General features: G+C 43.8%; 1 protein-coding gene across 3 annotated transcripts in view; it reads right to left on the minus strand.

The window, feature by feature from the left end:
- Positions 1–3,896: 3,896 nt before the first annotated feature.
- Positions 3,897–14,639, minus strand: part of LOC136325987 (torsin-1A-interacting protein 2-like) — a 30,895-nt gene continuing 20,152 nt past the window's right edge. For all 3 annotated transcript variants that reach the window (XM_066261256.1, XM_066261254.1, XM_066261255.1), the window contains 3 exons: positions 13,240–14,004; positions 11,153–11,254; positions 3,897–10,078 (listed from right to left, as the gene is read on the minus strand). In XM_066261256.1, the coding sequence (XP_066117353.1) occupies positions 9,321–10,078; positions 11,153–11,254; positions 13,240–14,004 (1,625 nt within the window). In that variant the 3' untranslated portion in view covers positions 3,897–9,320. The remainder of the gene's footprint in view (positions 10,079–11,152; positions 11,255–13,239; positions 14,005–14,639) is intronic.

The raw sequence follows: 14,639 nt of genomic DNA on the forward strand, positions 1-14,639 counted from the left end.
ATAAGCTGGGGGCAGAAACCAAGCGTATCAGTGTATGCCTGGTTATGTTATTTTGTTGTCTATGACTCTACATTTCAAAGAGATATTTTTCGAGTTAAGTTATACCAAACCTGCACCTGAGGGTACAGAGCGCATTCCAGAGGTCATATGAGGTACGCATGCCCGGCTGTGAGCAGGCCCTTGGGGATGCCTGCGAGGCCTGGGCTCTGATCCTTAACTCTGAGACGCCGGTTTGTCTGAGAGCGGCTGCCCGGGCATGTCACAAACCCTTAAGTGCGGCCACATTTGAACCCTTCCAGCTCTGAGGCCTGGACACAGCTGCTATGGGGCTCTCAGGGGATTCTCCACAGGTGAAGGGTCTTCTGGGATACAAATGTGAGCAGTTTTCTCCCCACAAGGCAGAAGACTAGAGGGAAAGACTGTGTCAGCCAACATGGGTTCATATTATATAAATGTAAAAAACAATTTTTTGTTGTTGTGCTAAAAAATATATAACATATGCATGACCCATGGTGGCAGTGGATTGAGTGTCGGCCCAGAACACTGAGGGCCCTGGTTTGAAACCCCAAGATCGCCAACTTGAGCATGGGCTTGCCAGCTTGAGTGCGGGGTCTCTGGCTTGAGCGCAGTATCATTGACTGGATCCCAAGGTTACTGACTTGAGCCCAAAGGTCACTGGCTTGAAGCCCACTCTCTCTGGCTTGAGCCCAAGGTCAGTGGCCTGAGCAAGGAGTCACTGGCTCAGCTGGAGCCCTCCCCCCGCCCCGTCAAGGCATGTATGAGAAAGGAATCAATGAACAACTAAGGTGCTGCAACTACGAGTTGATGCTTCTCATCTCCCCCCCCCAACATACATATATATATATATAAAACATAAAATTTACAATTTTAACCATTTTGAGTTGACATTAGTTTCAGTCACAATGTTGTGTAACCATCACCACTAGCTGTTTCCAAAGCTTTTCCATCACCCCAAACAAACTCTGTAACCATTTATGCTTGGATTATTTTTAACAGCTATGTTTTAATTTTGTATAAAAACATTTTGAGGGAGACTCACCCTGCCAGTGTGCCGTGAGCCAGCAGGAGGGGCTCATGTGCAGGGAGGCTGGGAGCTGGGACCTCTCCCCTTCTCCCATGACGAAATTTCTCAAGCCAAGACTGGCGTCAGGCAAACTCCACAGATAACAGGGTTGGAATGTAGCCTTGCAGCCTGTCCTGAGGGGGAGGGAGAGGGAGGCCTGGGCAGGCACATATTTGAAAACAAAAGGGAGAGGATTTGGACAATAGAATGAACCAACTGGGAGGTACCAGGCTCTCTGGGGCTGCTCCCAGTGGGGGTGAGAGTGGGGGTGGGCAGCATGGAGCCAGGGGTCCTACTTCCCTCGCTGTCAGCACGGTCAGGTCCTGGCTGTGCCAGTCAACAGGATGGATGGCCGAAGCCTGGGCAGACACTCAAGCTTCCCCAGGCAGAAGCCATCCTCTAGGGCAGCCCGGGAGCCGTCTCAGTGGCAGACCTCCCTGCACTGGGCCTGCTCCACTGAGCAGCCACTGTCCCCTCACCATCCCCAGCCTACCACAGTGGGGGAGCACTGGCCACAGAGAGGGAAGAGGGAGGGAGCGGAAGGAGAGCCAGCCAGCTGCACCCCAGAGTCTGCACGAGGACTTCAACCAAACTGATGTTGGAATGCGCACAGGTCTGTGAACCCACAGTGTAAATGCACGTGTATCAGATATCCAGAGTGGGCCCATGCCTCCTCCCTGTCAAAAAAGGAATAAAGTTTAAAAAAAAAATAGGAATTTTCCTGATCCTATTCATCCCACCTGGGATGACTTTTCAATTACAACTCTGACTCCCCCACACCAATCTTCACCAACCCAAACTTAGCATGCTCTTGAAACCTGCTCCCTGATTCACTGTGTAGGGCCTCAGTAGCCACGGCCAAAAGGACAGCCACCTGGCCTGTGCAGGTTTACACTTGATTCGGACAGACGGTAATGAAACAACAGAGCCAAGAACTGCTGGGCCATTACCTTTTTTTTTTTTTTTTTTCATTTTTCTGAAGCTGGAAACAGGGAGAGACAGCCAGACAGACTCCCGCATGCGCCCGACCGGGATCCACCCGGCACGCCCACCAGGGGCGATGCTCTGCCCACCAGGGGGCGATGCTCTGCCCATCCTGGGCGTCGCCATGTTGCGACCAGAGCCACTCTAGCGCCTGAGGCAGAGGCCACAGAGCCATCCCCAGCGCCCGGGCCATCTCTGCTCCAATGGAGCCTTGGCTGCGGGAGGGGAAGAGAGAGACAGAGAGGAAAGCGCGGCGGAGGGGTGGAGAAGCAAATGGGCGCTTCTCCTGTGTGCCCTGGCTGGGAATCGAACCTGGGTCCTCCGCACGCTAGGCCGACGCTCTACCGCTGAGCCAACCGGCCAGGGCTCCATTACCTTTTAATCCTAGCTTGCACCCAGCAGGCAAGAAATACACACAATGAGAAAACACTTCCCTTTCCATTCAGGGCTCCCAAAGCCACTGACTTACCTGAGTTTCCTAGAATCAAAGGTTTGTACCTCACCAGCCTTATTCACCTCTGTTCCCCATCCCCTTCTCTCTGCACAAACTCTGCACAAACTGGCTTCTACTTCAGCACTCCACCATCTTGGCTGCTTCTCCTCTCCTCCATGTGCTCTCCTCTAATGCTAATCTCAGGAACCAAGAGAGAGCAAGCTCCTGGTCTGCCCCACTTTATAGTATAGAAATCAAAACCTTTAATCCAATATACAAACAAGGAAGTCTCTGATACAAAGTCACTTAGGGTGGGAAAGGCTTAATCTTAAAACTAAGCCTTAGGCTATAATGACCCTGCCTGCTTACAGCCTGTCCCCCACACCCAATGCAAACTATAAGCGAGCAAACCTATATATCATATTTACAAACTTATTTGACCAACACACTGATTTGTTCCTTGGCCACCTCTAGAAGTGACCACTCCCCTTTCTGGATAACCAGAGCACCCTCTTCCCACCTGTCTGTGGAGTTCTGGCTTGGGTCCCTGGTGTTTGGCGAGTCCTCCATCCTCGTGGGTAGACAGGCTGTCCGTGGAGGGTGGCTCACCACTGCCCTGCCCAGCCCCAGCACAGGGCCCTGCGGTTTGCCGCCAGCTGACCTGCAAAGGAAGCAGCTGCTGTTGCAAACAAGGTGGCTGCTGGCCGTGAGCATCGGGAAAATCTTGGTTCCTCTTCCTCACGTTCATCTTATCCCTCGGATGTGAGCCTGTCTCACCGAAAGCTCATTCTTTTTAGACATGCAGACTCCCAAGAATTCCCATTTATCTAATCTGCAAAAGACAAATCAGACTTTCAACACTGCATTCAGATGTGGTAGAAAACTGTTCTATGAACTATGTCAGTAGGTGGTTGTTTTTAGCTGAGGATAGCATATAGGAGGCAGAAAGCCAGGAGAAGGGGCTAAGATGGGTGCTTGGGGGCTTCTGCTGCTGAGTCTCATTTGGCAACATTCTGAGGCAGAAATTAACACTGTCTGGACCCTCCCATTTTCACCCCACAACTGAACAATGTCCACACTTAAGAACACATTTCCTATCTGCACACCCCAGAGTAGGAGCAATCCCCAAGGCTCTACTTACAACCCCACTCTCTCCAACCCCAAAGGCCTCGTTAAGTAGGACCAGCACCAGAAGGAGGCTCAATGAGAACAGTAGGTTTATACCCAGAATCTGCACACGTGACTTCACTTACGGCCACCAAGCCACCTGACCCACACAGCGTCCTTTGGCTCTTGAATTTGCCAAGGGAGGGCCGTTTTCTTTCCCACCATTGATGACCACCTGCCCATCTCTATACATTTTTGGGAAATATAATCAAGAATCAGTCAACTGAGAAGAATTAAGGAGATTTATTTTTGGTAAACCCAGACAATGCATTACTATAAGGCACATTCTTCAACACCCATGAGGGACAGATGCAGTCACAGCGGGGAATGAAGGGGAATGCCAAGAACGTTGACACAGGTGCTGGCAGGGCCGTTCATTCTTGTTCAGTAGGAAAAAAAAGCAAAATGCAGTTGTTTGAAAGTCAGTGTGATGCCTCTCTCTCTGACAGGGGTGGCAAATAGATTTGCACATGTGTAATCTGAGGATCTGGGAGCAGCTGCCTGGAGCTGTGTGTCAATGACCATGACGTTGAGGTCCAGTTTGGGCCCAGGGGAAGGAAGGCCGTGATTGCTGGGGCCTGACACCTTGCCAACCCGACCCTACCGCGACGTTACTCAGTCTGCGGCTTCCCAAGTCCAAAATGTTCTTTTTAATTCAGGTAAGTGTTCTTAGCCAAGGGCAGAGTTAGTTTATGAGCCCCAATGCGGAAAAAGTGGGGGATCATTTCCCAGGACAGGAACCAATCTCTGGATTTTTAAAGACATCAGAACAAACTGAAATAGATATCACATGTATTACTGGAAGGGAAGGCATTGAAGACTAAATTATTTATCTTAACAGATTATTTTCAGATTAAGGGGTGCTGGTTACATTCTCAGGCCATTTGGCTAGTGCTCTTTCATAATATATATATATATATATATATATATATATATATATATATATATATATATATATTATTTAAAAAACAGAGAAGCAAGGCCACCGTTTGGGTAGAGCACTTTATTAGTTAGAAATAAGTTTCAACAGCCCAATCTCAGTCTCAGTGAGGCAAATTTAGACCACAACCTAACACCAAACTGTTAATAAGTTGGAATAGGCACATTTTAAAGTTATCTGGAGAAACTGTTTTACATGGAAATCAATATAGTTCTCTCTAGAATTGGTAACATCAATTTGCAAATATATTATTATTCACAAGCATGTGACTCTTAAGGCTCAGTATTTGATCATTTCCTAGAGACCTTTAGAAAAGTTTTAAAATAATCAGTTTGTATTTTCTTGGATTATGAAAGGATTTGTAATCACTAATATTCAAAATATATATAAACACAAATATCAACAGTGATACAGTGTTCAAGGTACTTTAATTTTGAAAAAACAAAACCACTATAACATCTCAACAAATTTTAAAATGAAATATATTATGCTCAGATTGTTAAAGTACTAAAATGAATACCAATATTTAACTACATATTCAATTTGAAAAACAGATTTAAAACAGTTTTTATAAAATGCTATGTTGAGCACTTTACAAAGAAGTACTGGTTTATTTTTCTAATTGTTTTATTTTCAAATGGTAAAATAGTTCTCATGTCGCTATTTGAAAGTACATCTTTACAAATAAGCTGCATGGATATAAATTCTATTCCCATTAGATGAATGATCACCCTAATCATATGATCATTGTATTTTCCATTTAATATTAGTTTTTGAAGTGCTAGAACCTATAGAAGCTGCATAAAAATTTTGGTCAGAGAGCAATCAATACGGTCCTGGTGAAGATCATGTTGCTGAATTATCACTTTCACATGCTGTAGTTGTCATTGTTTTAATGTCAGTGCTCCTTACGCTGCCTGTCTTTAACAGGTAAAAGTATAAACCAGACACGCAAACACTATGAAAGGGTCAAAGCCACCGCAGCAGCTGGCATTGTCACACAGGGCCCTCAGCTAGGGTATGGAGGGCCACTGGCATATGAGCCTTCGCCGTGAGCTTGGAGGCTTTCCAATGAAACATGTTTAAATTATTTTATTGATTGAAAAAATAGAAACAATAACATTACTATCTTTAGTGGTGATATAAATCCCCTGAAATTTCTCTGCCAAGCCTTAGAAACCAACAGGGAAAGCTAAAATTTATCCCACAGGGAAAAAGAAATCTCAAGTCTAGAGACAATTTCTGATTCCACCAGTTGCTTCTAGAACTCTGGTATCAATCAAAAACTGATTTATGTTAATAGATGTGATAAGAGTTGTTCTGTGATAATAATCAAATGGTGATGTTTGGGTATTATGTATGGTGTCACATGCCCACAAATGTCATTGTTCTAAGTCAAATAAGCAAAACATCTATTATAGTAATGGAAGATGAACTATTAGACACACAAAAGAAAGTTTGGAGACTTAAAAAATGTAAAAAATAGAAATAGTTGAGTACACATTAACCTAAGAGACTATTAGATAATAAATTGTTTAAAAACAGATATATTTTTTATGAGAACACCCAGAGCTAATAATCTATTGCTTTTCAAAGTGATTTCTGAGCAGCAGACAGAAAACTGACAATAGTTCCGGTTGATTGCACTTACACATGGAAGAAAAAGTGTTTTTCAACAAAGGCTAAACAGTAAAAAAAAAGAAAAAGTTACTTTTTGAAGTTTCCTTTTCTAAATTATGTCGAAAGAAAATGATGAAAAACTATTATTTTACTGAGGGAAAAACAAGAATCTTTGTTTTAACTGTGACCCGAGTCTCCGACATCAGACACACACTTCACACTGATCCTTTACAGATCTAGGTGTGCAGGTCCGCAGGCCAACTAAGTTCTACAAGGCACATCGGTTTGTGCAACGTAAAGCTAGCAGCTGAGATCTAGAAGTACAGAACAGAATTTGAATATGGTATTAAGATTTTTCTTCAGTTCCCTCTGAGTGTACACTGGATTGATACTACATTCACTATGCTTTAACATGTTACGTGGGTAGATCTCTCCTCAACTCTGTTGGAAGATTGCTTCAGAAAGTCCCAAATGAAAATAGTTTCTTTAGGTATACCTCAACTGAGCACAAATAAGGCCTTGGTTAGAACCTTTTTTTCCTATGACTGATGTTTCCAAATAGATTCTTCCTCCTCTATGATGATTTTTTAGGTATCAATAAAGATATCTGTATCTTCTTACTGGTTTTTTGTTTGTTTGTTTTTTGAGAGAGGAAGGGAAATAGTGAGGCAGACTCCCACATGCACCCGACTGGGTGGCAACCCCAACTAGGGCCAAGGCTCAAGTACCGAGCTATTTTTAGCACCTGAGGCTGTTGAGCTCTGACAAAGCCATCCTTAGTGACTGAGGCCACATTCGAACCAATCAAGCCATTGGCTGTGGGAAGGTAAGAGGAAGAGCAGAGGGAGAGGGAGGTGGAGATAAGCAGATGGTCACGTCTCTTGTGTGCCGACTGGGAATCAAACCTGGGACGTCTACATGCCAGGCTGACACTCTATCCCCTCAGCCACCAGCAGGGCCTTCTTACTATTTCTGAAACTCATTCCATACTTGAATCACGTGACTTCTCTGCTCTCATAGCAGCAGAGAGGCCACAACCTAGTTGATAGACTCGAAGAGTAGCTGAAGTAGTCCAGGAGCATGGTGACAGTTCTAGGACTGCCATGTAATGGGACAGATCCTTCAGGAGGTCAGGGTCATTTACCAGAGTTCTGCTTTCTGAGCTGGGATGCAAACACAAATCACAACTAGTCCCCATAACCACTGTTTCAATCTTTCTTACAAACACAGAACATGGTCCAACAATTAATACTGACCTCTAGAACCTCTTAGAAACTTCCATTTTTGCTTCCTCTCACTAAGTATACACCTCTTGCATTTCTCTAATTGATAACCTAATGGTACTTCTAACTAGCAGATAAAGAAACAAGGTACTTAACAAGTAGAGTATGGTAAAGTTATGCTAATGTACCTACATAAAATCAATTGGTTATTAAAATCTTTTCTTCTTAAGATACTCACACTCTCATCCTAATCAATTATAAAATTCCACTCCAGAGACAGAAATGAACAGAAATTAACAAAAGCATCAGAAATATACTAGTAAACACTACTTTAAGCATTCTGCCATTCACCTATAGATCTTCAACTTTCATAAAAAGCATATGTATACAATAAAATTTATATTTTGTCCTCTTCCTATTCATGAACTTTAATATTCATTTTTTTCTACCCATTTCTGTTTTCTAAGATGTTTTTTCATTTAGTGGTTTTTAAACTTTAGTATCAGCAGAACTCTTCCAATTAAATTTTATGAAAAATCCCAATGAAACAGTCAAAACAGGACTGCTCTAATATTAAGGCAGAGGGCACGCGGTAGACATGCTGTGAAATCACTGCTCTAAATAATTCCAAAAAGCTGAGGTAAAGATACAGCCAATTAGAATGTCTTTATTCCCAATGATTATAAACAATTTTTCCAATGTTCCCAATTTTTAGGAATTTTTTTAGTACAGCTGCTTTTTAAATTTTTAAACTTTATTGATTTGGGGGGGTATTTTTCTGAAGTTAGAATTGGGAAGTCAGACAGACTCCCACATGTGCCCAACCAGGATCCACCTGGCATGCCCAACAGGGGCCGATGTTCTGCCCATCTGGTGCATTGCTCTGCTGCAATCAGAGCCATTCTAGCACCTGAGGCAGAGGCCATGGAACTGTCCTCAACACCCGGGCCAACTTTGCTACAATGGAGTCTTGGCTGTGGGAGGGGAAGAGAGAGATACAGAGAAAGGAGAGGGGGAAGGGTGGAGAAGCAGATGGGCGCTTCTCCTATGTGCCCTGACCGGTAATCAAACCTGGGACTTCCACACACCAGGCCAACAACGCTCTACTGCTGAGCCAACTGGCCAGTGCATTATTTTTATTGATTTTTAAAGCGATAGAGAAACATCAACTTGTTCACTTATCTATGCATTCATTGGTTGATTCTTGTACATACCCTGACTGGGGATCAAACCTGCAACCTTGGCGTATCAGCTCAGTAAAACTGCTTTTACCTCGGCTCATTAACAAAACAAAACAAAAAAAGAGGACAGTGTCTTACATATAGTATTTAGGTATTTGAATACAAACTTCCTTTTTTCCTACTACTGTATTCAGAAGTGCAAGTCAGTATAAAATGTAATCCCATACCAAGGCTATTAAAATGTATTTTAAATATATAATATAGGATAGAAAAAATTTTTTTTAATTATCATTGTTTCATAATTGTAATTGCTTTAGTCCAAATACTTTTAGTGTCTCAAGAAAACAAAAGCCATTCTGTTGTTACTCTGAGAGGATTGTTTCTGTGCAATAATTCTGCTGCTATATACATTTTTTAGATTTTAAAAATATATATTCAGTTATAGACCATCCTCTATTTCAAACTTGATTTGATTGAAAGACAAGGAAAAATAAAGTCGGGTCAGCTTTTAGGTTTATCAAGCTTAGATTACAAAAATTTTACAAAAAGTAAAAAATAAAAGTTGTTTTTTCTTCCAAAAATAAGGTCACTTGTGGTTTTCGGGGACTTTCCTCACATTCATCGCCCTCCTGGCAGAGAAGCGGCGGCCCTGAAACCGACCCTGACAGCCCCACGACGCCTGCGGCCCTCACAGGCGGCAGCCCTGCTCCTCGATGTCCCCCACGGGCTGCACGGGCAGCACCAGGTGCGAGATCCGGCTCCACAGCCCGCTCAGCTTGTCCGAGTCCATGCGGTTGAAGGAGCGGGGCGTGTCCGAGTCGGTGAAGCGGGCCCAGAGCAGATCTCTCACTTTCTCCTCCGTCTCCCGTGGGCCGACACCGGCTTCCAGCGTCTCCTCCTCCAACAGCACGGTCAGGACCAGGGCCACGTCTTTGAAGGCCGCGTTCTCATGGTCACAGTACTTGTAGAAGATCAAGGTGGAGCCCGCGGGCAGCGACTCGAAGCGGTGCACCACGGCGGCCTTCTGGCCGTTCTCAAAGCCGGAGCTCAGGGCCATGTCCACCAACAGCTTGACCGTGTCGCTGTCTTGCAAGGCCCGGCCAGCCCCGTCAATCTGAATGGCGGAGACTTGCTGGTAGGAGGTGTACGCATCCGCCACGCGGAGGCTCAGGCACTTCAGGGTCTCCCTTCCCCGGCGAGCCGCCGTGAATATGATGGTGGCCGGCTCGGTGGGCTTGGAAGCATTGAGGTGCTTCTGGAGGAACTTCCGTCCCCTCTGCCACAGAAAGGGACTCTGCCCTGGAAATGCATCCTTCAACTGGCTGAACTGAGCCAAGAAGGCCTCCAAGGCTGGATTTGGGGACACTTTCTGTGCTGAAGAGGAATAGTACCTATGAGCACAGCCTAGACTAGCAACAGCCACAACCAGCAAGCCAAGGATGAAGCCTGTCAGAGAACGGGAAAGAATAACGACAAAAGGAGAGACGTGAGTCAGAAACACAGCCCGTGGTCACCTGACATGGGGCAGAGATGCTGTCAGACTTCACTGGTGGTGGTAAGTGTCTGTCCAAAATCCCTTCTACTTCCTGCTCTTAAAATCTACCAGAGAGATACCTCTTCTCTGACTTATTAGATTGAATTTTATGAAGGTGCAATTACTTTGTTAAAAGGGCAAAGCTAAGTGTATGTGCTTGTTGCTATAACATGTTGTTACATTATAATAGAAAGATGTGATGTAGGGGGCCCTGGCCGACTGGCTCAGTGGTAGAGCATCGGCCTGGTGTGTGGAAGTATCGGGTTCAATTCCTGGTCAGGGCACAGAGGAGAGGTGCCCTTCTGCTTCTCCACCCTCCCCCTCTTGCTTCTCTGTCTCTCTTCTCCTCCCCTCCTGAAGCCATGGTTTGATTAGAGCGAGTTGGCCCAGGTGCTGAGGATGGCTCCATGGCCTCCACCTCAGGTGCTAAAAAATGGCTCCAGTTGCAATGGAGCAAGGGCCCCAGATGGGCAGAGCATCGCCCCCTAGTGGGCTTTCTGGGTGGATTCCGGTTGGGGTGCATGCAGGAGTCGGTCTCTGCCTCCCATCCTCTCACTAAAAAATAAATAAATAAATAAAATTAAAAAAAAAAAAAAGATGTGATTTAGAAATGAACTATCCAGCTATTCCACTTTCTCCAAATACCTACAGTACAGGTTACAGGCTGGTTTTTTGTTTGTTTTTTTAAGGTCAAAGAGCAAAAACTCTGCCTGCGAGGTTAACACACTCTGACTGAAAAGGTTATTTTAGTGTCTTGATGATGAAATGTCTTTCCTCCTATAGGATTTCCCATTTCGTTAAGGATCACAAAATATCAGCCAGCACCTCTAAAGAAAAATCCCTAAAACTCCTTAAGCTCTATTTTACTGTTACCTGCTTTCAAACATTTTATACAAACATGGTTAAACTATTTAAATCTGAAGGTTTTCTAGGTATTTTCTCTGAGAATTCTGAATATGAATCAACTGTACCAGTTTTGTTCTCACCGTATCTCACAAAATCAATTTTATTGATCTTTCTTCTGGTATCTGGTGCATTCTCTTTGTTTTCTTTCAATGTTTGTGTTTCTTGTTGATGACTTTCAGCTTCTGGGGGAAAAAAAGAACATTCTTTTTTAGACTGGACACTAATGAGAGGATGTACATCTCTTACCAAACCAAAGACTTATTTGAGAGGATTTCTAACTTTGTAAAATTTTGTTTTATACAAGGCTTTTATCCTGTCTTTTCCTGAAGGTTCACTATTATTTTTATTCTACTTAGAAGAATAAAATGTAATGCTACGAAATCATTTAAGGATACTGTTGCTACATTCACAATTCCTCACTGACCTGTACATCAAGGACAAAGAAACAAGTAGCCAGATATTGTAGCCAAACCCAGGTATGTGACTCAACCAGAAATGTACAAAATTATGAAGTGATTTAAGAAATGTCAGCTGAACACATGACTCAACATCACAGGACAGTGATGCTCGAATTCCAGTGTTCAAGTCCCACATGGCTCCTCAGGGCCCCAGGTATATCAGTAACAGACACACTAAGTTTAGAGCCAGCAGAAATCACTGTACCAATCTTAAAACATGTGGGTAAGAAAGAGGGCAGTATTTTGTAGCACTCTAACAGTGAAAGCTGAGAATGCTTACTGGAAAAATAACTCAATCATTCTGTATTAACATAAAGAAGAATCATCTTCACCTGCAAAGGATAGTTTGTTTAGTCATATCACACCAAAAAGAAAAAACGCCTAAGTTTAAAAAATATATCACAGAATTTAAGAACTGAAAGGATCTGTAATGATTACTACGCTCCAGCCCCCAATCTTATGTATCGTGGCACAAGGTGGAAGGACGGTACGGGCTTTGCCCACGGCCACATAAAGAGATGTGGCTGAACTGAGATTAGAATAAGGTTTCTCATCTCCTAGATGAGCTCATTCCATTATATTAAGTTGCTTCCCACAAATGAACTATGTTTTAAAACAAATATTTTCTTCCTTGACTCAGTGAACCTGCATACCGGTGAAATTCTGATGGTACATAATGGTCCATCCAACTCCCATTCATTTCTTCAGTGAACAAATATTCATAAAGTGGCTCCTCTGGGCCAGGTGCCACAGAGACATAATGACTGAGCGAGACATAGTTCCCTGCCTTCACTGAAGTTACAAACTGCGCTAATGATTCATGAATGAAACGTGCATTTGAGATGCCATTGATCTACAGTGAAACCTGAATTTCTAGCCCTCAGTCAAGTCCCTGATGAACAGAGTGGCTTGTATTTTATATAACTTTGCACTGACAAACAGGCATTTCAGACTGAACTCTTCAGAGGGCTATCAAATACAAATGCACACACACAACCACAGAAGCTGAGAGTTGCAAGAGACCGGCTGGATGTCATCTTGACCGGCTTCTTCATTCTGCAAACAGGAAGTACTGGGAGTTAAGAGGCCTGCGCACCACCACCCAAGCGAAAGGGTCACAACTGGAACCCCGGCCCTTGAGTTCCAGTAAGGACTTAGCACACTGTCCCCATCACCTTCATAAGGGAAGACATGATGCTTGTTCTCCTTAATATACAAGCAGGGGGAAATCAGAAAGAGAAATGAACTAATTTGTTCAGACGCCTAGAAAACTGAAATGACTGCATTAATGGGCGCTGTACCTTGATGTTTGTTTTTTAGATTTCCCATTTCTTGATTTCTGTAGCATTCAGTTTCCCAAAAAAGAAAAGATTTTTAAAAGTGTGAGTGAAAATATGCCTGTGAGAAATAAAAAGCCAGAGGTGAATTTTTTAAAAGTCACACCCCCTTTATTTTTTTCATCACACTGCATTAAATACAAACAGTAAATTAATGAAAACACTGTATAAAAATGCAGTTTATTTAATGTAGTAGAATGAGCAAGTTTAAGAGATAAGAAACCTCATTCTAATCTCAGCTCGGCCGTATCTCTTTCTGTGACCTTGGGTAAGGCCCAAGGAGAGCTGTGTCCCTGATGAAGACTCTGACCTCTGCTGTGTTCTCAGTGACAGAGCAAAGCGGACAGGACAGGGGGCGGGGGGCTCTCTCACCTGGCTCCCCCCGCCGCTTCCTCAGCACGCCCTGGCTCTCCAGCCCCTCACCGGGACGACCACGGCTTGGGGCCCCCTCAGGCTCTGCAGCAGGTGGCTCCTGTGAAGCTCTGGGTCTGTCGCTCGCCCCCTCAGGGAGATCCGCGGGGCTGCCCGCTAACTGTGCACCTGCTCCTCCTGCCTGGTCACTGGGATCAGGGCCGGGTTCCGGGTGTGAGGGTTCCTCGCCCAGACTGGCTGAAGAGAGTTGGAGCCCTTGTTCGCCATCCTCAAAACTCTGGTTGGTCTCACGTTCCATCTTATCCTTCGGGTGTTTCCCAAAATTTGTTTCATCTGGACTTTCTAATGGGTCAGCTGTGTCTGCACTTCCTGAACCTACCGTTTCTACTTTTTGGTGGTCTTTGCTGAGACCAGAGGCGGGGCCTAGGGTCTGCGTGGCTTTGGAGATACTTGCTGTAACAGTGGTCTCCTCTGCCTGAGAATTTACTGATGGGTCACTTTCCAAATCCTTTTGAATGGAGATAAAAATGGTCTCACATTCCGTTTTATTCTTCAGGTGTTTCCCAAAATTTGTTTCATCTGGACTTTCTGATTGGTCAGCTATGTCTGCACTTCCTGAATCTACTGTTTCTACTTCTTGGTGGTCTTTGCTGAGACCAGAGGCGGGGCCTATGGTCTGCGTGGCTTCGGCGGTACTTGCTGTGACAGTGGTCTCCTCTGCCTGAGAATTTACTGATGGTTCACTTTCCAAATCCTTTTGAGAGTCTATGGAGATAAAAATTTATCAGTTTATTGAAAAAAAATTTCCCCTTTTTTATATTTTTAACAAGGTCTCTAATTAATAAGTACCTATATAGATTTTTATAGTTTACAAGGCATTCTTTCTAAACATTATTTCTCTTGACAGCCACTGAAGGAGATTAAGACAAAACAAATTTATCATCATGTTAATGAAGTTAATAAATAATATTAATGTAAAACTATTCTGAATGACAGGAGCAACTTTTGGTTGAATTAAACACATCCTCTTCCCTAATGAAATAATTAATGGACCTAGGCAAGCATCATCAATAGCAACTAAAACCACTAAGCAAAGAACTGATGAGGAATTTTCTAATGGATGACCAGACGGACAACTGCTGAACCAGCTGATCAATCACATAAAGACGGAACACCCAACATCCTAACTTCCTGATTCAATGCAATGGGAAGTGCACTGTACCACTGAGGAAGTCTGCCTGCAAAACAGCTAAACATGTATCTGATCATGCTTCTGGAGCTACCTACCAGGTTCCAAGAAATATAGGGACAGAGGAATGTAGTAAATTATGCCTCAGAAATGTAATCAATAAAACCCAGAATGTGGAGCATTCAAGGGACAAAAGACTCTGTTTCTTTAG

Source organism: Saccopteryx bilineata, chromosome 2 (assembly GCF_036850765.1).
Source record: "Saccopteryx bilineata isolate mSacBil1 chromosome 2, mSacBil1_pri_phased_curated, whole genome shotgun sequence".
NCBI classification, from domain to species: Eukaryota; Metazoa; Chordata; class Mammalia; order Chiroptera; family Emballonuridae; genus Saccopteryx; species Saccopteryx bilineata.